Genomic DNA, 23,646 nt, shown 5'->3' with positions numbered 1-23,646 from the left:
ATAATTATTTTTAAAAATACATTAAAATTATATCTGAAATAGAATTATTATTTCCACCTACATTAAAATAGCATCTAATTTAAGTTCTTGAGATATTCCACTGTTGTTTACAAAGGTCAAAAACAAAAGGTGGAGGAATGTAAGCAACAAACATAGCAGAAAATGCTAATTAGTAAATAAAATAAATTCTGTCTGTTGATCTCTTTTTGCTATTTGGAGATCAGGAAGAAACACTGCACTTTAGATTGACACTGGGGATACTTTACCCAAGGTTCATAAGTTTTATATTGAAAATTTATTGCATTAGATCCTAAATCTGTTATTTTGTAAATATGTTATGCATGTCTATGATTTTTTCCCCCCCGCTTTTGACTATAAAACTAAATTTTGCTCCATTTGATGACAGTTACTCAGTAGCTAAGTACCCTTTTACAAAATACCTTTTTACTCTTACACAAGTAAGTTATTGGACAGTCACTTTAGTAAAAATGCATAGAAGTACTACATTTACTTAACTACATTTCTACTTACATCTGAGAGTACTTAAATTTCATAAACATATTTTTGATTCATACCCACGACCAGTTGGTGGCGCTAACTGCCCTAAAGCATTGTCTTCCGACTGCTTAGCAACACCAGAAGAAGAAGTATGTCATCACCGGTGGAGCTAAAAGAAAAACTATGAATGGCTTCAAAATAGGCTGAAATGCGAAATGAGACATCTACGCTTTATCGGACGCTGCGTTTTTTTCCATGTGACATCCAAAGGGACTGGGCAGTAAAGGGAGAAGAAGGGAACAAAAGATGTCGGACGTTGAAGGCGCTGACAGTTCAGAGCAGCTGAATAAATTTGAGAAATTGACAGGCAGGCCGCCGCCCGGACCGATGTTAGCAGGTAGGTCAACAACAACATTAACATCACGACATAATGTTTAATCCCAGCTTTCATGTCAGACATTGAAGATTGGCTCAGCGCAGTTTCTCCACTCAGAGTGCCTCCTCATAAATTACACTGATAAACCTCACATTCATGCTAAAAGCCACTCATATTAGACGTTTTACCGCGATGTTTCAGGTGTGCGTTGGAATGGCACCTACATGGCATTGTTTTGTTGATTACCGGGTAGCTTAAAGCTTTTCTGTTTAGCTTGAAGATGCACTGCCTTCTCCTGCCTTTTACATGTTTGACTCTTCAATTCAGATCAGTGAACATGCACTACAGTTTTACTGCGCGTGTGCTCTCAGCATTACAGCTCCACATTTTACACCTGCTCAGGTGTTTTTATTTTTATTTTTATTTTTGTTGCTTCAGGAGGCTCGCTTAAAGAGTTGGCACCACCCTGAGATGTTGTACAAATTTATACTCATCTTGGATCCTCTGCATGCCAACATATACACGCAGAAGTGTTTTCCTCTTTACATATTTGCAGTTTGTGCTTTTCTAAATGTCTTGGATCATAAAACAAGTGTTAAGCCATCTAAATCAATCAAGACTGTTTGTGAAAAGTAATCACCCTAAAATCTAATAACTGGGTGTGCCATCCTTGACTGCAACAACCACCATCAAGCTTTTGCTATATCTGGAAACTAATATTTTTTGTCAAAATGTTAGAATTTCCCCTACTCTTCTGAGTTCTCAAGCATGAATGACCTATTGAAGCTCATTTTACACAGCAAATTTTAATCCAGGCTTTGACTAGACCACTCCAAAGCTTCATTATACTTTTATTGAGCCATTCAGAGGCGGGCTTGCAGCCTCGTTTCAAATCTCTGTCCTAATGCTTAAGCGACCTTAAGGTCAGAAACCAATGACCAAACATTCAGGATTTTTAACTAGAAAACTGAATTAATTTTAATTAAGTAAAGTTGTGCATGTCTTGAATCAGTAAAGCAGCTAGAGACCGCTACTACAACCACCATTGTGTCAGAATGTTTTATTCAGATTCAAGTCTTTTGAAGATTTTTTTGACTAGGTTAGAGGTTGACCTGCTTTTCCTTTAGTCCTTCTGCATGTGCGCTTGGCCTTAAGGTCACAAGTCAATGACCAAACATTCTTCTTCATTGAATTTGTAGTAGACAGCAGAATTTCTGGTTCTCCAGGCCCTGAACTCCCCACCAACTACCACCACTACACTAGACAAATGCTTCAAAGGTATTTTATGTCCCCCTTGTTCCACCTTGACTCCTCTCTGTCCAGGTCCTCGAACTCCTCCCGCCCGCAGCGGCCATCGCTGCGTCGCTGACAACACTAACCTGTACGTGTTTGGGGGTTACAACCCGGACTTTGAAGAGTCAGGGGGCTCCGAAAACGAAGACTATCCACTATTCAGGGAGCTTTGGCGGTACCATTTTGCCACGGGCTGCTGGCAGCAGATTCGAACTGAGGGTTACATGCCCACAGAGCTGGCGTCTATGTCAGGTGAAACTCTGGTCCGGCTTCTTGCCTGTAGTTTAGAATCTAAGGTTTGTTGTTTATATTAAAATCTGAGTTTATTGTTCTGTGTCTCTCCAGCTGTTTTACACGGTAACAACCTTCTGGTGTTCGGTGGCACCGGGATTCCCTTCGGGGAAAATAACGGCAATGATGTTCACGTTTGTAACGTGAAGTACAAGCGATGGTCGCTGCTCAACTGTCGAGGGAAGAAGCCGAACCGGATATACGGACAGGTAGCTGCAGGAATCAGTTCCATATCTGCATATTGGATCATTTCTCTTTTAGTATTTAATATTTTGATTCTGCAGGGTAATGACTGTTGCAGTGCACTGACTGATGTTTTTTTTCCTCTCCAGGCGATGGTCATTATAAATGGCTTCCTGTATGTGTTTGGTGGAACGACGGGTTACATCTACAGCACAGACCTGCACAGACTAGATCTGACCACCAGGGAATGGATTCATCTCAAACCTAACAACCCGCCTGATGACCTGCCAGAGGAAAGGTATAGTGCTGGACATCAAACTGCTACTGAAAGCCAAATACATATGTTTTCTACTCTTCAATACACCCTTGACATCACTTCCTGTTTCTGTGTGTAACAGATACAGGCATGAAATAGCACATGACGGACAGAGGATTTATATTCTGGGAGGTGGGACTTCCTGGACGTCATACCCTCTAGATAAGGTACGACACCGCCAGTTTATCTGTGTCGATGTTAAAATATTAGTTCTTGTAAAATGTTTTGGGTTTCCTTTTTGTAGATACATGCTTATAATCTGGAGACAAACTCTTGGGAGGAGATCACAACAAAACCACATGACAAAATAGGTGTGTATGATACAACTTTTTTTCAGAGTTCAGCCTGCTTTTTCTACTAAGTGCTTTGGAAGTAAATCTACTCCTTTAACTCTTTCACATTTGGTCACATTTTATTAATATTTTATGTGGTGAGACCAACAGAAAAGAATGCAGAATTGTAAAGTGAAAGAAAAACTATAAATATTTAAAATAAAGATGTGAAAAGTGTGGGCTGCATCTGTGTTCACTCAATACTTCATAGAACCACAGGTATTTTGAGGCGTCTTTCGAAATAGCTTACGCTCAGTCATATTGGTTCATCTGTGAACAAATATGATCAAATCTCGTCCAAGATACCTACAAAGTACTCCATGTAAAATATCCACAAAAAAAAAGTAAAACTTCTCCGCTTTTTGACAGGATATCCTGCTCCTCGACGATGCCATAGTTGTGTGCAGATACGCAACGGTGAGACAGACAGAACTAAGAAATATCTGCTTGGTTTTTGCACGCTGGCAAACTAACGCACAACCTGTACTTTCCCCTTTTTGCTGTAGATGTATTTATTTGTGGAGGCTACAATGGGGAGTTGATACTAGCCGATCTGTGGAAGCTAAACCTGCAAACTTTCCAGTGGAGTAAACTACCAGCAGAGATGCCTGAGCCAGCCTACTTTCACTGTGCTGCTGTAACCCCTGTTAGTACCTTTCACCTAATGCAGAGAAAAAACAGGTTTATTACACAACATTAACATTTTTGGTGTTTTTCATCAATGAAAGTTTGTATAGTTTTGACTGAAACGTGCATACACACATCATGGGAATGAATGTCATTAGTTTTTATTTGAACTTTTTCTTCCGGATATTTGTTCTTTTAGCAAGTTGCAGAGAAAACACTCTTCCATCCTAGAATTCAGCAAATAGACTGTCAAAGAATATGCATGATACTTTAAAAGTCAGTAAATGCGTGAAATAAAAACAGAAATATATTTAATTAAAAGCATGTTTTCATAAGATACACAACTTAATGTCTGGCGTGCAGCCAGTCAACTGTTAACGCTGCTGTCCTTCCCAGGCTGGCTGCATGTACATTCACGGAGGCGTAGTGAACATCCACGAGAACAAGAGGACTGGCTCTCTGTTTAAGATCTGGCTGACTGTTCCCAGCCTGCTGGAGCTGTGCTGGGAGAAGCTTCTCAAAGCCTACCCCCACCTGACTTCTCTCCCCACCTTTCACCTGTACAACCTGGGCCTCACGGAGGAGCTCGTAGACCGTGTCAAGTAGGCACAGAGGAACGGGATAAATTTCCCAGCAGGACTCTAGATGATGCCTGATGTAGCCCCCGCCTTAAAGCCAAAAACAATGGGATGCCTTTTTTTTTTTTTTTTTTTAAGTTCCCGTGTTTTTTGTTTTGTTTTGGGTTTTTTTGCCTGTTTTTTGTAGATACGAGGATGAGCGTCAATATTTTTGGAATGTTTTATGGATTATATTCTATTCCCTGTGCCATCACTGCATCTGTAGAGCATTAAATTCTGGATGTCCTCTTCCAACAAACTGACAAGTTGTAGAAAAAAAAAAAAAAAACAATACAAAAACTATATTTTGCCATGTGAAAAGTCAGATACTATTTACTCTCACTTCTGCAAATCCTCCAGATATTTTATAAATTCAGAGTGAAGGGAATAATGGATGTATATTTATTTCAAGGACTTGATCACTTTTTGCTGGAATTTTTATTTTTTTTCCCCCCCATCATGAACCGATATTGCTCTTTGCACATTTCCCCTCCTCTGATGTTCTTGTTGGTAATTTTCTTATTTAATAGATCCTTTATTAATCTGTGGCTAGTTATTTCAGCCTAAAGAGGGTGACACATTGGTTTGCCAATTTTTCACAGTTACACTGACACCATACAGTTCTTATTGTCCTTTCCCCTGAGGGGATCTTCTCCGCTTTAGGTTGTCAGATGAAGTAATAGTCGTGCAAGTTTCAGCAGTCTAGTTATCTTGCAAATTTGCACGGACCGACGAACAAAGCTTTTATCTCGCCTCGGAAACGTTATAAAATGTTTTAGATCATTTGTGGTCAAATTACCTAAAACTTGTGCAGACACTTGGGTGTTCATTGCCATGACAAGAACATTTGCAACTAGATTTTTGTCTCTGTTCCTTTTTTTCCTGTTACCATATGGCTTAAACATAAAAAGGAGAATATTTGAGTTATTTCCCTGATTGTGTCGATTCCTAGCTTTATTTGTGAAACTACGCCTCACTGTGAATTGGGTGCTGTTTGAATCTTAAGCTTTTCGTTCGATGATTCTTTTTACCTTCTGTTGAAGAAGATGGCTTTGCACTGAGAGCTGCTTCAGTAGCACAGTCTTTTATCCTGCAGTGCCTTTTTCTAAGATGCATGTTTAATCCCTTCAAATATTCCAATCAGTTCATACAAGTGCTCATTTTAAAAGGCATGTTCTTTCCCCTGTAATAAACAGGTCAGTAACTCGTAATCGACTGCAGCATGTTGCCCTAAAAGAATTCTTGACACTTAATGTTTGTTTAAAAGACGCCAAATATTGTTTCACTTTGAGATCTTTGGTTTGACCCCTACATGACTAATCTTATTTGAAACTTCTGCACTGCCTTCCCAGATTCTTTAATGCATGATCCCTGTATCTGCTTTTCAAAAAAGAAAAAAAATCTTTACTTTTAAAATATGCTTTACAGGTTTCCTATTAAAAAAAAAAAAAGTTGTACAGTCTGATTTTATGAACATTGTCAATAAAAGTATTGTCCAAATATAGTCTTGCCCACATGACTAATTAGCACAAGTAGCACCCTTTACATTTATCGTTCCCCTTAAGATGTGTGCAAGAAAATACATTTAAAAGTAACATGAAGGTGGACAAGTTTGGGTACTTGTTCAGCTTTGTTTCTCTCAGTTTTAGAGACTCCGGATGTAGACACAATCGACTTACTGTTTTTTATTTTTGTTTTGTTCCCACATTTGAAAATACTTCTAGATGACTGCAATATTTTGTAGTATTTGTTAAAGCCACATTATTTTTCATCAATGAAAAGTTTCACTAAATGTGTTACAGTGCAAAAATAGAAATGTCTTAACATTTTGTTCAGGAATTTATTACATTTTATTTAATCACATTCCAAAAGTTTACATCAATAGTCAAGATTCACAAATATCAAACAAAAGCACTAGAAAAATGTTTCAGAAAACAAACGGTACGGTATCAATTGTAGGTCAGAAAAGACGATTTAAATACTCGGATCATTTCCCAGTTTTTGTGCCTCTGAAACCAAATCCAGTGAAAATAAAAAACCGGTGATCTTTTGGCATAAAACTGAACAGATGCATTCTTTTCTTTGCAGATTAACATGAGCGCGGAGAAGGAGCGAAGAAGTAAACGGCCAAAATGATGAAGTATACCACCACTAGGGCTGTACCTGCAAACACAAAGAAGACGACTGAGGACTTTTTGTTTTTCTACAACATGTGTTGAGCCTTGCAAAGTGGAAGCAGGAGTTTGCAACATGATAACTTACCCTGAAAGTAGTCACACTTCCCATCCATGAAGATGTAGTTCACCAGGATGACACTGAAGATGCTGGCCCAAAGATGAATGTCACTGAACACAAGCATAAATCCCACATCCTGGACACAAGAAATAAAAAATTATATTAAGCCAGTCAAGTTGAGCAGTTTGTCACAGACAATGTGTGAAAACATTACACCCAGCAGAGGAAATACTTCATTTTTGTGTGAGGTTAGGCTACTGCAATAAAGGATGAATTCCTTTTAACATGTTTACAAAAGGTGACAATAAATGAGTAGGATGCACTAAATGGACAAAGAAGTAAAACATACTCACATAGAAAGCATTAAAAAGGACAAGAAGTGGAATCTGTATCATGCAAACCTGCACAGCGATGCAATTGCCTACTTCAAGACTGCAAAAGAGTTAGAAATATACAAATCTTTAGACTTTACTGAGAGATTGTCAACAGAATTTCTGTACAGTTTTACATTATGTGTCTGTTACAACTCCCATTACTCAAAATACTACAGTTTGACATAAGTTACCATGACAAAAACAAACAAACAAAAAACCTCAAGCTGATATTGTTTTGCAGTGCAAACTGGATCCCATTGACAATCTCAGGAAGCTCCGGCACCATTGCCAATACGGAGACGCCGATGAAGTACTGCAGGGAAACAAGACCCAGCTGAGTGCAACTGGAGAAGTTCCAGTCTCATCATTTGAACCAAATGTTCTTTGTTGAGAACATTTGTAGCCACAAATGGTTTGCATTTTAACTACCTGGGAGATGGAGGAATGACTCAGGATGGGCTCAATGTTGACAGTGCAAAGATCCGCGCAGCTGGCCATGAGCACTGTGGCAAAAATCAGCACTGCGAGAGCCCTCCATCTGGACCAGTGGACAACAGGATGACCTGATGGCAACAGACTTCTTATCAACCACCAACACACTCAAAATACATGCATTTAAATATTTGTGTGCCACCTTTAAATGTTGACATGGCACAACTTTTTGTTAAGGGAACCTTAACTTTTTTTCCCCCCTTAGAATACCAACATGGTTTTAAAATGTCAGCTTTTAGTTCCTCCTCTAACTTTTATTTATTTTAATAGTGGCCAGTTAATATATACTGCAAAATAAATCTCAAATCTCACAAACACTTTGAGCTCCATCAAATACTTTAAATGTTTAAAGTTTTTCCTCTATCATTATATATATGTGGATGATGCCTTTTAATCCTTTTTGGAAAGTAAAATTTAAAAAAAAGCCTGTGACAAAAATGTTAAGTCAAAAACTTTTACAGCAGTTGATACTAAAAGGTATCCATTTTGCAGCAGTAAAAGGAATTCACAAATTTCAAGGAAAAAAAAAATGTTTCGGCATGCATGACTAACTTAAGCTGGAAATCAAGCACTTAAGATTGTCACATGCATGTAGTTTTTCAGGCAAGCAACATGCAAAAGGTTTTAATATTGCATGCAAATAACCACATGTAACCCACACACCTGTCGGAATGCGGCTAGGTGCAGTAGTGCTGGCATTAATACACATGTTGGTAGGAACCAGATGGGCAGCTGTGACCTCACCAGTGGGATTGTTGGTGTTGGTACCCTCCTGTGCATACTGACCGTGTGCTTGTCCCCCATGACTGTCGCTGACATGGATATCATAAATGTGTGCATGGGTCTTGAGTGTGAAGATGAGCCCGATCAGATAGGAAGCAGGCAGCAGGACGGAAATGGTGTACACCAGAGGCCTAGAAAAACATTTCTTAATTAATCCAAACTCAAGTGGAATAAATGTGCAAGAAATGCATCTTAGAATTTAAATGATTTTACTTACTCAATATGGGACAGAATTAAATGTGGGTCATCTGTAGTCTGTTGGGGAAATAAGAAAGTGTTGCCCGAGTTTCATTTAAATATGTAAAAAAAAAAAAAAAAAGCATAAAAATATTCCTGTAAAAATCTTGAACTTGTTCTGCCAAAAGCTGGGAAAAAGTTGCCCACCGTTTCATAGTGGCAGTCCTTGCAGGTGAATGGTACGGTGCCATTACCAGGAGTACTGGAGCAGCTTTCACACACCAGGTTACCAAAGGTCTTTGAGAAAAGGGTGGGTGCAAACACACCTTCAGAGTGAAGCGCAAATCTCATTAGGACAACTCTGGGAAACGTTTAAAATAACCAAATGCAATCCTTACCTCCAATGGATATGAAGAGCAAAGCTGAGCTCACTCCGGCCGAGCGACTGTTAAATCTCTGCTCACTGTGTTTGATTCCTCCAATAGTCATACAAATACCCTGCAAGAGAGTTTTAGAATCAATTAGACTTGCAGGCAGGCAGGCGGCTGCGTGCTCACATGTCCTTCAGTGACACTTACGGGTATGAACAGAATGCACCCAATCAGTGTGCCAGCCAGTGCAGATTTGACAATCTCCTCGTAACAATTACTGCCAGCGCGATGCCCCCGAAGCAGCGCCGTGATGTAGAAGGTCATCTCTGTGATGGAACCAAACGTTGCGTTGACTACCGCCCCCACTGCGAAGTTACTCTGTGCAGAAATGCTGAGCAGAACACAACAGCAACACTGAAACATGAATTCTGCACACAGCTCTTTGTAAATGTAATCACACTCCTTTCCATACTACATTCATATTTAAAGTGTATTTGATCCATCTAAAAATGAGAGGGGTTGAGGCACAACTGAAACTGAGCATATAAACCGACAGACTTGGAGTGTTAATAAGAAACAGCTCAGGACTGTCCTGTCAAAACTCCCCGTCTTCAGTTTGCCATGAGCCATTTAATGAACACAGTTAACATCAAAGGGCATGAATACTTCTGATGCATTTTATTTTTTGCCCCCTCATTTGTTGAAGACAAAATGGTGATATTTTACCTTGCAATTCCCATGCCAATATAGTAGGACAGGGGAATTATGGACACGATGGCTATTGTAAACATGGTCTCTGTACTGAAGTATTCATGCTCTCGGTCAGTGTAGCCAGCGATTACAGTCACGAATACCAAAGGTAGCAAGTCTGCAAGAAGAGATTAAGGAAAACAGACAGATGCGTCTTAAAAAGAGAAAAAAAAGCCCTCCACCCCCCCCTTCATGACCAGCTAAAAAGGATACTGAGAGCAAAGATGTTGATCCCTTGGACTGTGTATTTGTAGTAATAGACATTGAAGGCCTGATAACAGTACAAGACAACTCTTGTCTCACACGCATCCTTCTGGAAGATCAAATAAAAGAGCAAATGGTAAAAAATAATTACTTAACTAGTTAAAAGCTTTGCAGAGCGATCAGATTAAAGGAAGTCAGTTGCAACAATGAGTTATTTATAATGATCTACCTTTAGCCCTACGACAGAAAATAAGAAAAGTTTTGGTTTCATGGACAGAAAACTCGACCAAATCCCATTATGCAACCTACTCACAATTTTGCATAAACATGATATGTTCCTCATGAATGGCCTTTAAAACTTCTGAAATGTTTATTAGTGAACCTCAGTCTATGACAGAAACAGTTCAAAACACTTAAAAAGCAAGGTTTCTGAAAAATACGACGGGTCGAAAATCTTTGCCATGACTGTAGGTTACAAAACACTTCAAAGGAAAGTTAACTTTGCTGGTGCAACAATCAAAGCCATTGTTAAAATTAATGTTGCCCATAGGAAACCTTGTCCACTGAATGGATCTCGATGTCTTCTGGGGCCATGAGGAGAACAGTGGTTAGGATGCGGCTGTTCATCTTTGCAATGGGGATGGTGAAGACTGGAAGCCAGGACAGGACAAATGCGAGGCAATGGACCACAGCCAGTACAGGGTAACCCAGCAACAACCAAAGGAAAGTGCTGACGCGGCACTGCAGAGACACAATGGGGAATGACTTAGTAGCATGAGAATCATGGATAATCATAAAATACATTCTAACACTCTCACCCAGTGCTTTCTGGTTTTTCTTGGAGGAAGAGTTGGAACAGAGATCTTAATAGGGAGGGGGGAGGACACCAGAAGAGGTGCACAGTCCTTGTCCCCAACCAGATCCTTATGCTCTTGTGGAACAATGTTGCAGTTTGTCGGCTTCACGGCAGACATGTCAACTAAACGACAAGCCTGGAATTTTAAAGAATAGAATATAGAAAATAGTCCATTAGAAAAAGGTATTTGGCTAGAAATTGTGGATGATTTATATCCATTTACCCTTTGTACAGATTTTCCAAATGGCCAAATTATATACCAGGCCAACTTTAAACAGACTTTACCTGAAAGGAGTGAAACAAATGGCTCAACAACATGCAGTAAAACGCTCACGTTTCTTAATGATTCAGCTGGTTCTAGAATACATACCATAAGGGACACCAAAGACAGTCAGAAACATCACAGGACAAATGAGCAGGTAGAATAAGGAGATCCACCAGCCAAATAAAAACACATACACTATGTTTCCAACGCTGACCACTGGGGCTGGAGGACAGAAAGCAAAGAGCTTTGAGGTAAGAGCAAAATACTTAAGTGTATGCATAAAAATTAAATAATAGAGCTGCACAATATATCGCACAGTAATTATTGTTTCAGTACCACTGTATTTGCATTTGACAAAAAACTAACTAGACAATAGGTGCTAGGCAAATATTCAAATACCAGGTTTTTCTGCTCTCTATGAAATATTTTTGCAACACTTACAACATGGAGCAAAATTTTAGAAGGTTAAAAGGAATAAGGGGTCAGAGTTTTTAAAGGGATATCACCCAAGTCATTTCATTCCCAAAAAAGCAAAAGTTGGCCAAAAGCAACTCTCAGTAAAACCCACATTAAGGTGGAAATAGTTTTTTTTTCCACCCCAAAGCTGAACAGACTGCTCATTATCTAGAGTCAATATTTGCAATGCAGCAGAAAGCCAATTTTTAATAAATTGCTTATTTATCCCAAAGTTATATCTTTGCAGCAGCATTCTGAAACAACAGAACATTTTGCTTGTTTTCCTAATAATGTGCTCTCCTGTTGAACAGATAACAAGAAAAGACCTTCAGTGTTCTTCACAATGCTGAGGTCGGTGTGCAGTTCTTTGTCGATGTCAGATCGGTCTTCGATTGGTTTCTCTGTCACGTTGCCCTTCCATTTTCTAAATCCAAACTGGAAAACAAAACAAAATGGAGAATATTATGTTAACGTAGACTTTCATACCATCTTGGAAAAATATTCATCCACTGGTTTTTCCTCCCATTCTTCATAGCAAAACATCTCAAGCTCAGTCAGATTGTACTTGGTGTTCAAATTTTGCCACAAATTTTTTTGTCCAAAAAGTTTTTTTTATTTTTTATTTTTTGCATCATTTGGTCAGCAAAATGTGTTGCAGATATCTGGCATATCCTCCACATTACTTGTGACGAGCCAAAAGCAGTCCTGCAAACATTGTTCTAAACTACGAACCTCTTCAACCCTCTATATCTTCTTATGTCACTTTATTTTATAAGTATAGTTCTTAAAAATAATCATCTCCAAGTGTTCTGTGGAACATGTGAGAGACCAGATTGTTTCAAGGTTTAACGGCATGCTTTCATATTGTTCTCTCTGAAAACAAATTCACCATTGTACTTTTCCAGTAGTATACAAAGGAAATCACCGCAATCATTAGACAAGCTTAAATCACAAAAAAATAGACGGAGAGAAAAGTTCTTTGTTCCATCAGGAATTTCAAAGAATGATTTTGTTTCAAAAAGATTTTGGTAGTGAAATAGCTGATTTGACGCAGTAATTGTCCCCTACCTTGTAGTTGTTGGCCTCTCTGTGTGCTTCCACTTCATTGTCGACTCTGATGGTCGTCCTCAAGGTGCCATCATGCCATCCTTCCTCTCCATGCCTTGGGGGAGAGTTCCCATGTGTTCCTGTTGTAAATGTGAATTGGGTTTTTTTTTGCTATTCTTTTATCTCATTCAGATATGACAGGTGGAGGAATCGTGATGATAAGAGAGGTTTCGGCAAGTGAGAATAAATCCACTCACCTCTGGAGACGGCAAGCAGGCATTTTGGCGTGAACTGGCAGAAGTGATGAACAGAACCGTCGGGGGAGGGGGTCGCCAGTGCTCCCACATCTGGATGATGGGGCCCAACAAACAGCCTCTCAGGCTGGATCTGCAGCCGTGCAAACTGTTGATGATTCTCGGGATCGCAACAGTTTTCTGACAAAAAAAAAAAAAAAAGTCTTCTACACAGTCTGGATGTGGATTGTGACTGACATCCACAGCTAATGCCCTCCTGTGGAAATGTGTGAGACTAACAAAAAACTCATGAGAGTCATGCAGCGTCCTTCTCCATTTGGTCTCTTCCAAGACTGATCACATTTTTAATGCATTACAACGCACAAATGAGAAGGTTATGCTTTGATTTGAAATTCAAAACATAGACATGCTGGTAATACAATACGTGGTCTGTATACATGAGAGAGAAAGTTTTCTACATTAACAAAAAAGTCTAAAAATGATAAATGACTTTTGGAAGCAAGTTAGTCAATAATTCAAAATTGATTTTATAATCAACATAAAATATACACAGTAACACATTATTCAGTATCATTGCAATAAACTGCATTAATCCAAGCTGTGATAATCAAATCGTATATTCTTCCCAGTAGTTTTAAACACGCAATTTTAACAACTGCATTAAATTGGTTAAAAAGTTCCAAAGTAATCATTATGATCCTAAATGTACTTCTGAGGACCTTACATACAAAATTAAAACGTTAAAAATTCAGATGTCTTGACTGCGCAGGTGAATTTAAGACAAAAGCAACAAGCAGACTGATTAAGAAAACGCACAGACAGGCGCGCATTGGTTGGGAGAAAATGAAGCAGTTTGTATCACCTGTTGATTCAGCCACTGATCTTTTCCGAAGGTTGTCGACATCTCCAGACAGCAATGAAAGCGTTTTAAATGACATTTCGTGTGTTTTTTCCACTCTCCAAATGAGCTCTCAGTGTTTGGTCTCCTCCTTATGCCAACCGGCGTCTCATTACTGACAGAGAGGGTGGTGCCCTTCCAGCTGTGCTCTTTATTTTCTTCCTCTATTGCAAAATTTGAAATTTACTCAGTTTCATTTTATACTTAATCATGCTTTGTTCTCTATGCGCCACATGATTAACCTCTAAATATTTTTTATTTTGTTAATATTTTTTTTTTTTTTTTTTTTTTTACAATTTTGACTTTTTATCGCATGTCTGATTTGATGAAAGCGTGTGTTTAGCGCCCCCAGGCGGTTTAGTTGGGAAACAGCAAGAGACAGCTCGAGATGCAACAAAAAGCTGATTTCAAATTTATTTATAGAACACATCGTGTACAATTATCACAAACTCACTATGCTCTAAAGGAAATGTAAAAATATATATAAAAAAGACATTGGTTATTTATAAAATGTCTTTCACAAAAGCATGAATAAAACACGTAATAATATGTGAGCTCACATATTGCTAAAAATAAAAGTAATTTAAAAGTAAAAGGCATTCCATCCATCCATCCATCCATCCATCCATCCATCCATCCATCCATCCATCCATCCATCCATCCATCCATCCATCCATCCATTTTCTGTAGACCCTTGTCCCTGGTGGGGTCGGGAGAGATGCTGGTGCCTTTCTCCAGTGAACGTTTCGGGCGGACAGGTCGCCAGCCTGTCGCAGTGTAAAAGGCATTGGTTCAACACAATATGAACATAATTACTAACATCACCAAACATCTGACTCTGATTTGATTCTTGGCATAACCACAACCTATATACCATAAAGGTCTACCTTCCAGTAGTGTTTATATCTTAAATTGTGACAGATTTTTATCATGTTACAACCATGGTGTGTTTTTTTTTCTGTGATAGACTAATAGAAAGTACTGCTTAACTGTGGGGTCCATGTTACACCTTACATGATTGTTTTCAATTAAAATCTACAGTGCATTGTGCATTTCTATTCATCCTTCCTTCATCCTACTGTGCCACAGGAGGAGCTGTAGAAATCCACAGCTCAGGTGGGAAAGTCTGTATCTCGGATCGGTCAGAGGAGACAAAGCTGGCATAAAAGCAAAACACTGGTTGGACCACTGAAGACTGACCAGGCTTTTTTTTTCTGTGGTATTACTTTTATTTCCATATAAAAACAAACCAAGCATAGCTGCACAGTAAAGTGAAAGTATTGTTTTCTACACAACAATGTTGTGAAACGGTCTATAAAAACAGAAGTATTTACTTTTCAAGGACATAAAAAAAACACACTCTTCATTTAATATTTGAATAGTTCCTGAACATGAGCTATGCCACATTTCTGTTATTAAAAGTGTAGCTTAAATAAATCTGACATGATTTTCACTAAATAAAATAAAAAACAGAAGGTTTTTTTGTGTTGGCTCTGAAACAATATAACTGCACGCATGAACTTGCCCTCACCACTTTGTTTTGGTTAAATCACAAATAAGAGTGAAAGAGTTATTTGAAAGAAAAATACAGTCAACTCATCCCTTTTTATTTATCAACTCTGCAGAATGTGTGAGCTACTTGCAGAGTCACACAAAGAATATAAATAGCACCTTAATTTAGACAGGGAAACAAGGAAATATTCTGCTGAGAAACCCAGCATCTGTGATACAGATGAAACACTAAACCATAGAGGACAATAACATCCAGAAACCACTTTAAACATAATATATACAACAGTATATACAGTACAAATACATATTTTTTTTCTCTAAATGTACAAAACAGAAAAGTGGAAAGAAAATCAGACAAATGCAGTTTCATAAAAGTGTTGTTTTTTTTTTCCAAACAAAAGACAAAGTGATGCATTGTTGCACCAGGCAACAAAGCAAATACCAAAGAGTTTTGCACAAGAACATTGTGGTTACAGAAAGTCAAGAAACACTAAGAGAAGGGACACCAGAGCAGACAAAGGGATTGTCTGTAAAACTCAAGTAAACCAATGAAGTGTGAAGTGGCATCGTCTCGTGCAGACTTCATTCTTCTTCATGCCACTTTTACTCTATTGTTTGAATTAGTGATTATTTCTCTAATACTGGCAACATTAGGACATCAGGTTAGCTCATTTTAGTTTCAGTAGAAAAAGGCAAATATTTTATGTTTTTTTTTTGTAATACAAAAGTAGAGATATAAGTTTAGTTTAACTGTAATAGTTTAACTGAATTACCCCAAAATTATTAATCACCTCTAACTAGGACACCACTGTTTTATTGTGGAGGAAATTGCTGATCAGTAAGGTTGGTGCCTAGGAATAAAAATTGCTCACTTTGTTGTAGGAATGGGCTGGCTATGGGCAGATATGTGAAACCTTTCTCTAGAAAATACCCTTCAGGGGTTTAAAACTAATAATTTGATTCAAGAGAAAGTGGCTCTAGTAAGCATGGATCAACGCTCCATCCACACCTGCTGTAATCCACGCTGGTCAGTTGGCTGATAAGATGGTTCTACCAAATTCAGTCACTTATATATATACAGTACATATGTATATAAAATATACAAATTATGCTGTTTTAAAACAGTTCTGAACAAAAATGTAAAGTTATTATGTGGAAAGTAAAGTGTTCCTCCTAATAAGGTAGCCTCCACATTAACTCATGCTTACAAGACATGAATAGCTTAGCTGCCTGATCTGTTTTGTTGTCACAGAGTTGTTGTTGCTTTTTTCTTACTTTTAAAGAGGATAATGTACAGAATATGGTATAAAAACAAATCTTTTTAAAAGATATTTACATTAGTTTATTTCTCTATTATTCCCATACATTTTCCTAACACACTCACTCAGACACACTCACTCAATGTAAATAACAGAGACTTTAATCGTATATTTAGGATCTTAGTGATGTTGGAACTGGTACACTTGAGTAAGAATCTCTTAAAAGTTACTTAAAGGTAAATTTTTTCTATTCTTGCTTACTCTGCTGTTTTAAAAGTCAGAGTCAGCATCCATAAGCTCCGCCTCCATTAAATTGGTCCTGGAGTGGATGGGTCCGTAGCCTGCCCTGCGGCCTGCCGGTACCCGAGCCACATGAGCCATTCTCTCTGACAGTCCGTCAGTACGCTCCACCTCTCCGGGGTACATTGACGATCCACTGGGCTGCCAGTTTGAAGTCAAAGGGTGACAGCTTGGCCTGAGGCCCAGATTTTCTGGACAATCAACTCGGGTCATCAGGTAACCGTTTCTGCTGCTCCGGCACTCCAAGTATGAACATCTTTCCTCGCAGGGTTCATAATCTGGCAACGAGCCCGGCAGGATGTCCTGCTGCAGCGTCTGCTGCCTCTGCTGTTCACGCAGATTGGCCACCAGGCTTGGGTGGCAGGGAAGTTTCGGCAGGCGAGGAACTGAGCTGCGGCCAAACTCTCGCTGAAGGCGAGTCTGGTTTTCCACCACAACGTCAGGGTTACGTACCTCCTTCTTCCTTTTCTTCTTCTTCTTTTTCCTCTTTATCATCTCAGGTGATATGTCTGCCTCCACCATCCACAGTCTGTTCCTCTCCTCTGGAGGGGGCACTGTCAGAACAGGCGAATTATTGTAAGAACAAATAAGAAAATGTGAAAGGTTTAAGGGATGTTTTGGTATGCTGGATTGTAAATTAACAAAAGTGAACAGAGGAGGAAAAAATGTCAGAACCCACCGGTTCTCTGCAAAACAGCCAAAGCTCACCTGGAGTCCCAGTGGGAGTGACAGAAATGTCCTGAGGCAGAATGGCTCCCCGTCTGGCGACCATCTTGGGTACATGGAGAGCCCATGCTGATGAAACATCATTTGACGGCTCGTTCAGGTCAAAATTGATTCCAGCTATTAAAAGAGAAATCACAGAGTTTCAAATCTGAATCATCTTAAAGTCTGACATGGTCCTGGAGGCTTAAAGCTTAACCAGCAGCTTTACAGTTTCCACCACTTCTCTGAAATAAAATATATACCCTACATATGACAGAAAAGTTTCAAGTGGATAATCCCAGACAATTTCTTCTTTGTTATTATTATTTTTATTTACGTATTTAAGTTAGTACAGCCATTTGAACATAAACCCATGCAGTTGCAGTCACAGCTCACAAGGTGGCGCTATTAGTAGGGTTCAGATACTAACCCACTGGGCCATCATGTGACACAGTATGCATGCTGAAGGACAGCTCCTTCTCCGGGTCCTTGTGGAGCTCCTTTCTCATTGCGAACGCCTTAGCAATCATCTTGCTCTTCTTTATCCTCTTAGGTTCATTGTCACTTCGACCAATAATCCTGGAAAAATAACAAATTATAAGAGCCTGGTAGGCGCCAAACTATGATTTTCATCTCTGAAGTTACTTAGTGTTTCCTTACTTGAACCAAGTGCGTTTCCAGATGAGGAAGGTAGCTTTGGTCCAGACCCAGGTGCTCATGGCGATTCCTGTGCCGAACATGGAGAACAGGTTGATCTTCTCCACCATCAGGCTGGGACGGTTCTTAATGGTGCATTCTGGGATGGGCTTGTTGGTTTGAGAGGCGATTGTCACGTTGGCTTCACATCTGGTGGAAACATGAACAACATTCAGTCCCTTGTAGTTCATAAAAAGATGAACTTTTACAGCACAGGCTTGACTTATCGTTTGTTGGGATGAGGGGTAAATTAGTTCCAGATCCTGTATTGTCAGCACTGTGAACCCCGTTTGCTGACCATTGTCCAGTTAGATAGTGACTTCTGTATGAACCGTATCAGGTGTAACTTTTACTTTGCCTATTTAAGTGCAAACAAATACTATTTAATGTCGAAGTTGGGGGATCTCTTAAGTTGTTAATGCCCCAATTTAAAAATAAAACATTAAGATATTTAAAATACATTAATTTCCATTTACATGAGTTGAAAGAATAGAAATGACAGCAAAAAGAATAAATAACTGAGTTTTAATGCAATAGTGAGTAAAATAGTCACAAATTTCACAGCTTTTTGTTGTTTTTAATGGTAACAATTGTTACATTATTTTAACATAATAATGAATGGTTATAGCAACCAATCTTTAAAGAGGAATCCGTCAACCTTCTTCATGTTTAGCTTCTTTTTATAACGTGCTATTTGTTTCATCTCTGATAAAGATTTGCATCCCGCCCCAGCATGATGCTGCCACCACCATACTTCACAGCTGAGATGATGTGTCCAGGAAGTAACTGTTTATCCACACATAGCCTTTCTTGTCTTTAATGTCAGCGAGGAAGTTTCCTTTTGGATTCATACGACCAGAAACGTCAAACGGGACTTCTTATGACTTTTGTTAAAAGTTGGCTTTCCTCTCATCTTTCTTTTATGAAGGTTAGCTTTGCCAAGTGCACGATTAATAGTTGCATCTGAGCTGTGGATCTCTGCAGATCCTCCAAAGTTACAATGTGCTTCTTGGTTGCTTCCCTAAAAATTGTCATCTGACAAAAATAGCTAAAAAAAAAAAAAAAAACCTCATGGGAAATCTGTCTGAAGAACTCACAGCACATATTCTCTGAAGCTCCTCTCCCATTCAGCCTGGTTGAAGAAGTCATAGAAGTGACATCCAAATGTGATGAAAACAAAGCCAAAGGCAAGGAATCCAAATATACCTAATGATAAGAAAGAGAGTAACAAATCACACAATATCAAACAGATTGTTGGATTTTATTTTCCTTATTTAGAAAAAAAAAATGTGCTAGCTCAGAAAATGGAACCCATTAAGAACATTTGTCAGTGTAAACAAGGCGTTCTCCTGGGTCATCGTATCACATGGAGGTATTAAGGGTGTTTACATTCTTTGTGCCATGTTGCCTGCCGCTTCAGACAAAACATCTGTTTCCAGAGACAGACTTGTGTTTTAGCTCAGACGTTTGGCCCTCAAATGTTAGCAAAAAGAACGGGACAGATCTTACCTAGTCTCAGCATTGTCTCATTGATTTTGCTGGCTGCTTTCTCACTCAGTAGTCCTGGGTGGTTACTCTTGATGGAAAATAAGGTCATGACACCTAGAAGAAGAGTATTTTTAGAGGAAAGTGTTATGAGTTGAACCCTTTTATGGATCAAGGTCACTACAGTGGGTTGCAACTCAATAATAACTAGTTACATTTACTTTAGTAACTTCTAGTTACTAAGCAGATTTGCTGCACCATACTGCTTACTTTTACCCACCATCTGATATTATAATCTGTTACTAATAACTTGAGTATCCTATTTTACCAAATACTTTCTCATTTTTACTTCAGAAGAATGTAGAAAGATTAAAGGTCTATATAAGACCATAGATGACTCAAGATCTTTAGGATAAATACCTGGATTTATTTCATCGTCACTGCATATTGAACGCGTAACAGATGCATTTTAATGCACAAACCTACCCCGAATGAGAAAGTAACCACCAACAACAAGCACCACTCCAATGGGCGCCAGCACAAACCCGGCTCGGTAATGGTAGTTCTTGTAGCCGACAAAGCAGATCCCACTCACAGAGTCTCCATCCACCTTTGGACCACAAACACACAAACAAAACATTCATTTTATTCCAAAATTCTCAAAACCTACAACCTCATGAGGGTTTTCTACACACCTCAGCTATAGCAAGGATGGCCACAGTGAGGACAAAGGGAATGGACCAGGTCACCATGTGGAAGTAGGAGGTCCGTCCGGACAGCGGCTGGTGAGTTGTACCCAAAGCCTTGAAGGAGGTGTGCCAGGCGTAGGTCAGCATGACGAACCAAATCACGCCTGACATCAAGGAGTAATAGACGATGATGAAGATGGTGACGCACGAGAGCGTTTCTGAAGATCTATGGAGAGGACATCAGTTTGTATCTATCTCTTTCGGTTTGGCTGTTGTCATCCAACACTGGGCTGAAGCCCTCACACTTACGAGGGCTCCCCGAGCCGCATGGTGTTGTCACTCTTGCACACAATCTCTTTGCGTGCTCCGTCCAGGAACTGGGCGAGCCAGCCAATGCTGCCCACAAAGAAGCAGGCGTTGATGTAGAAGAGAATGACAGCCGGGTAGCGGTTCGAGTTTTTCCAGTCAGCAAGAAATGTGGCCTGAATCAAGACAGAGGGGAGACGGTGGTCAGGGAAGAGAAAAAGATTCAAATACGGGGAGGGAATGAGGGGAGATATTAATTTCTCTCTTGGTGGAGAGTGTTTATACGTCTCACCAGAGTGAAAAAGGTGCAGAGGAGTGTGATTGTGCCAAAGTAAGCAATGTAGGCGTGCATGTCATTGTGCTCCTCTTCAGTGAACAAGGGGTTGTCGCACTGGATACCACAACCTTCTACATCCTTGTACCAACTCGACTGTATGTCTGTCTTCACCAGAGGGGCTTCACACTGGCCTGACGTGTTGAACTTCAGCTTCTGCACTTCATTCTGGACAGAAAATTGATATAGGTAAGGGTGTTTTGCAAGAAAATAATCTTCCAAGATTTCATTGAAGAAAAGGAAGAGACATCTGGTATTGAAAGATAATATAACTGTTATTTTCTAAACAGTTCAGAACAGCTAGTAAGGTTGTGACCAGATTATCCCAGTTAACGTGTTTTTTCAACTTATGGCCTAATGTCAGATTTTGAAGCAACCAAATGGAGAAAGTATCTCCTTGGAGATCAATAAACACACACAAAACGAGGCATACCGAACAGCCCACAGGGAATTTGTCACATTTGAGGAAATTGGGCCATCCTCTCTCCCGATCCACAATGCTGCATGGGCGACGTGTGGCCAGACACAGGCTCTTGCTGGGCAGCTCCACTCGGCCATTCTCGCATTTCGGCATGTAGATGGCACAGAGCAGTGGCTGGATGACTGACCAGCAACGTGGGGCGTTTCGCAATCCTAGGATATGAAAACATCAGTAAAAGTGTGGACATGCACACAAAACAGCTACACAACGCACGACAATATAGATGTTGCAACTTTTTTTTGTCAATAATTGCCTGAGATGCACCAATCAGTGAGTCAGCGATTGATTTATTTCAGATGAATTATGTAAGTATTTTAGTCAGATGAAGTGATGTGGATTTCTAGTGCTGCACATCCTCTTATACACACAACATTCACACCATGAAACATGGTGGTGGCAGCACCATGCTGAGTGAATGTCTTTTCTGTAGCTAAAAATCTCCTCAGAGCTTATTGATCCGACTGAACTTGAGTTTACAAAGGATGTGAAAATAACATACAACCAAAGACACTCCCATAAATTGTTGATAGTAGTGGCGAATAGAAATGCACACCACACTTTTTAGTTTTTTATATGTAAAAAAAATAAAAAAAACTTTTGACCATTTTTCTTCAACTTTACAGTCATACACTACTGAAAACCCAATTGATTGAGAGAAAAAAAGTGAAAAGTTCAAAAAGTTAAATTAATGTTGACTGTGTCTCTGAATTTTACTGCTCTGATTTAACTTACCAGACCACATGGTCAGCTTCTCAAAAGCCTCCTCTTGGCTGCTGGAGTCCTCCGCCAGGATCAGAGATGTATGGGTGTAGGGTAAAGGTGAACCCAAACATGTGTTGTATTTAAGCACCTCACAAGTGGAGGTTTTCTTGCAGTTGTCCTCAAACATAGTCCCGTTCGGGGCCATCACTGCCCTGCAGACCGACAGCCAGGCAGCCCAGACGCAAAGCATCCCAACAATGGGGCTCCGACCCTGGGAAGACATCTTGGGAGAGAAGACGGACCTGAGGGGAAAAAAAATCCAACGGATTTCAAAATTCTTGAGGCTTCAGCTACCAAACTACAAGCTTCTCTGGTGAAAGCTGGTTTCTACATCTGATTTATAAGTTTCCATACTGCAGAAAAGCTGCAGCGGGGTGTTTTTTCTCTAAAGTTTTCTCGCAGTCCTCTCAAACGTTTTGCTTCTGCACTTTTCGTCCGTGTCCCACAGAATCGTCCTAAATTTCCTCATTATTCAGCTCCAATAGTCCCAAAACGTAAAAATAAAAGAGAAACAAAAATATTGACTGATGAGTTCCAAATTATATGAAGTATTTGCTGGATGGTTTTAGGAAGAAAAGCATAACAGAAAATGTTGCTTCGCCCTACCCCCACTTTCAGAAAAAAAAAAAACTTGAAAAAAGTCTGGACCTCTGTAACAGGATCTCCTGCTCACACGCACCACCCCCTTCTTCTTCAACGGAAAACTAAAAATGAGAAATGATCCTTATAACTGCGTCTACATCCCGAGAATCTGTTTTCCTCCATGTAGAGTATCTGGAAGAAGTCCAGTAGTGTGTTTGTGCTCCTGTTGGTTGCAGCTCAGTGTCTGGCTGTGGGTTTTTTGTCACTGGTATGCACATGGTGGGGGGAGAGCCAGACCAACAAAACCTCCTCTCCCATCCCCCTCTTGCTTGTGGAAGAATGTGCCTTATGCCAGGGGCTTTGCTCTGAGCTTCTCATCTGAAGGACCCCCAGGTCAACGCAACACAGATTCGACAGGTTTGCTCTTGTGAAAGGAGGATTTTGTAGCTTCGCTCGATTACTCCTCACCCACATCATTTTTAGGTTTGCACTTATGCGGTCACATGAAACTCAGGAGGGCCTCAGGTGGGCCTCGAACCAGGTGGGTTTAGATATTGATGTGGTAAACCATCCATGGCCTGTATTGTTCTGGTGGAAGGGTTGCCACAGTCGTCAAAACAGCAAATCGTTTTCATTGCTTATTTGCTTCAGGAGATTAAAGTTGATATCTGATTAGAAGCTGCCACCCTAAATTAAAGAGTTGCTGAAGGAAATCTTGGTTGCATCTCATCATCTATTGTTCAAGATGTAAAATATTAGTACACTGGCTAAACCGAAGTTTTCTTCAAAGAACAGCAAAACACAACTGGTGAATGATGAAGTCTTTGCTACATGTAAATA

The 23,646-nt window shown here is 39.6% G+C and overlaps 3 protein-coding genes across 4 annotated transcripts; 1 reads left to right on the top strand and 2 right to left on the bottom strand.

Moving 5' to 3' along the window:
* Positions 1-643: 643 nt before the first annotated feature.
* klhdc10 (kelch domain containing 10) lies at positions 644-7,455 on the top strand. 2 transcript variants are annotated; one of them, XM_032589919.1, is made up of 9 exons: positions 644-895; positions 2,198-2,419; positions 2,513-2,667; positions 2,791-2,939; positions 3,040-3,124; positions 3,202-3,268; positions 3,659-3,706; positions 3,796-3,935; positions 6,622-7,455. In XM_032589919.1, exons 1-9 carry the CDS (start codon positions 805-807, stop codon positions 6,667-6,669), a joined length of 1,005 nt encoding a protein of 334 aa, XP_032445810.1. In that variant the 5' UTR covers positions 644-804; the 3' UTR covers positions 6,670-7,455. The 2 variants fall into 2 exon arrangements, with proteins under 2 accessions (XP_032445810.1, XP_032445809.1); XM_032589918.1 differs by lacking the exon at positions 6,622-7,455 and adding an exon at positions 4,313-6,037.
* Positions 6,190-13,816, bottom strand: cax1 (cation/H+ exchanger protein 1). Its single transcript, XM_032589917.1, has 20 exons — positions 13,660-13,816; positions 12,801-12,977; positions 12,565-12,683; positions 11,823-11,931; positions 11,146-11,262; positions 10,999-11,060; positions 10,738-10,911; positions 10,475-10,660; positions 9,929-10,028; positions 9,692-9,833; positions 9,173-9,356; positions 8,993-9,092; positions 8,802-8,920; positions 8,635-8,672; positions 8,421-8,548; positions 7,572-7,705; positions 7,361-7,455; positions 7,122-7,200; positions 6,796-6,904; positions 6,190-6,696 (listed from the first exon to the last, which is right to left on the bottom strand). The coding sequence occupies exons 1-20, from the start codon at positions 13,733-13,735 to the stop codon at positions 6,623-6,625; spliced, it is 2,322 nt and encodes a 773-aa protein (XP_032445808.1). The 5' UTR covers positions 13,736-13,816; the 3' UTR covers positions 6,190-6,622.
* A 1,465-nt stretch (positions 13,817-15,281) lies between these two features.
* Positions 15,282-23,080, bottom strand: smo (smoothened, frizzled class receptor). The gene is made up of 12 exons (XM_032589485.1): positions 22,195-23,080; positions 21,415-21,614; positions 20,940-21,149; positions 20,651-20,823; positions 20,348-20,567; positions 20,139-20,262; positions 19,677-19,769; positions 19,265-19,373; positions 18,132-18,317; positions 17,902-18,050; positions 17,475-17,609; positions 15,282-17,320 (listed from the first exon to the last, which is right to left on the bottom strand). The coding sequence occupies exons 1-12, from the start codon at positions 22,445-22,447 to the stop codon at positions 16,737-16,739; spliced, it is 2,436 nt and encodes an 811-aa protein (XP_032445376.1). The 5' UTR covers positions 22,448-23,080; the 3' UTR covers positions 15,282-16,736.
* Positions 23,081-23,646: the final 566 nt, after the last annotated feature.

The sequence above is a fragment of the Xiphophorus hellerii genome, chromosome 17, assembly GCF_003331165.1.
Source record: "Xiphophorus hellerii strain 12219 chromosome 17, Xiphophorus_hellerii-4.1, whole genome shotgun sequence".
NCBI classification, from domain to species: Eukaryota; Metazoa; Chordata; class Actinopteri; order Cyprinodontiformes; family Poeciliidae; genus Xiphophorus; species Xiphophorus hellerii.
This window is presented reverse-complemented; position numbering and strand designations above follow the sequence as displayed.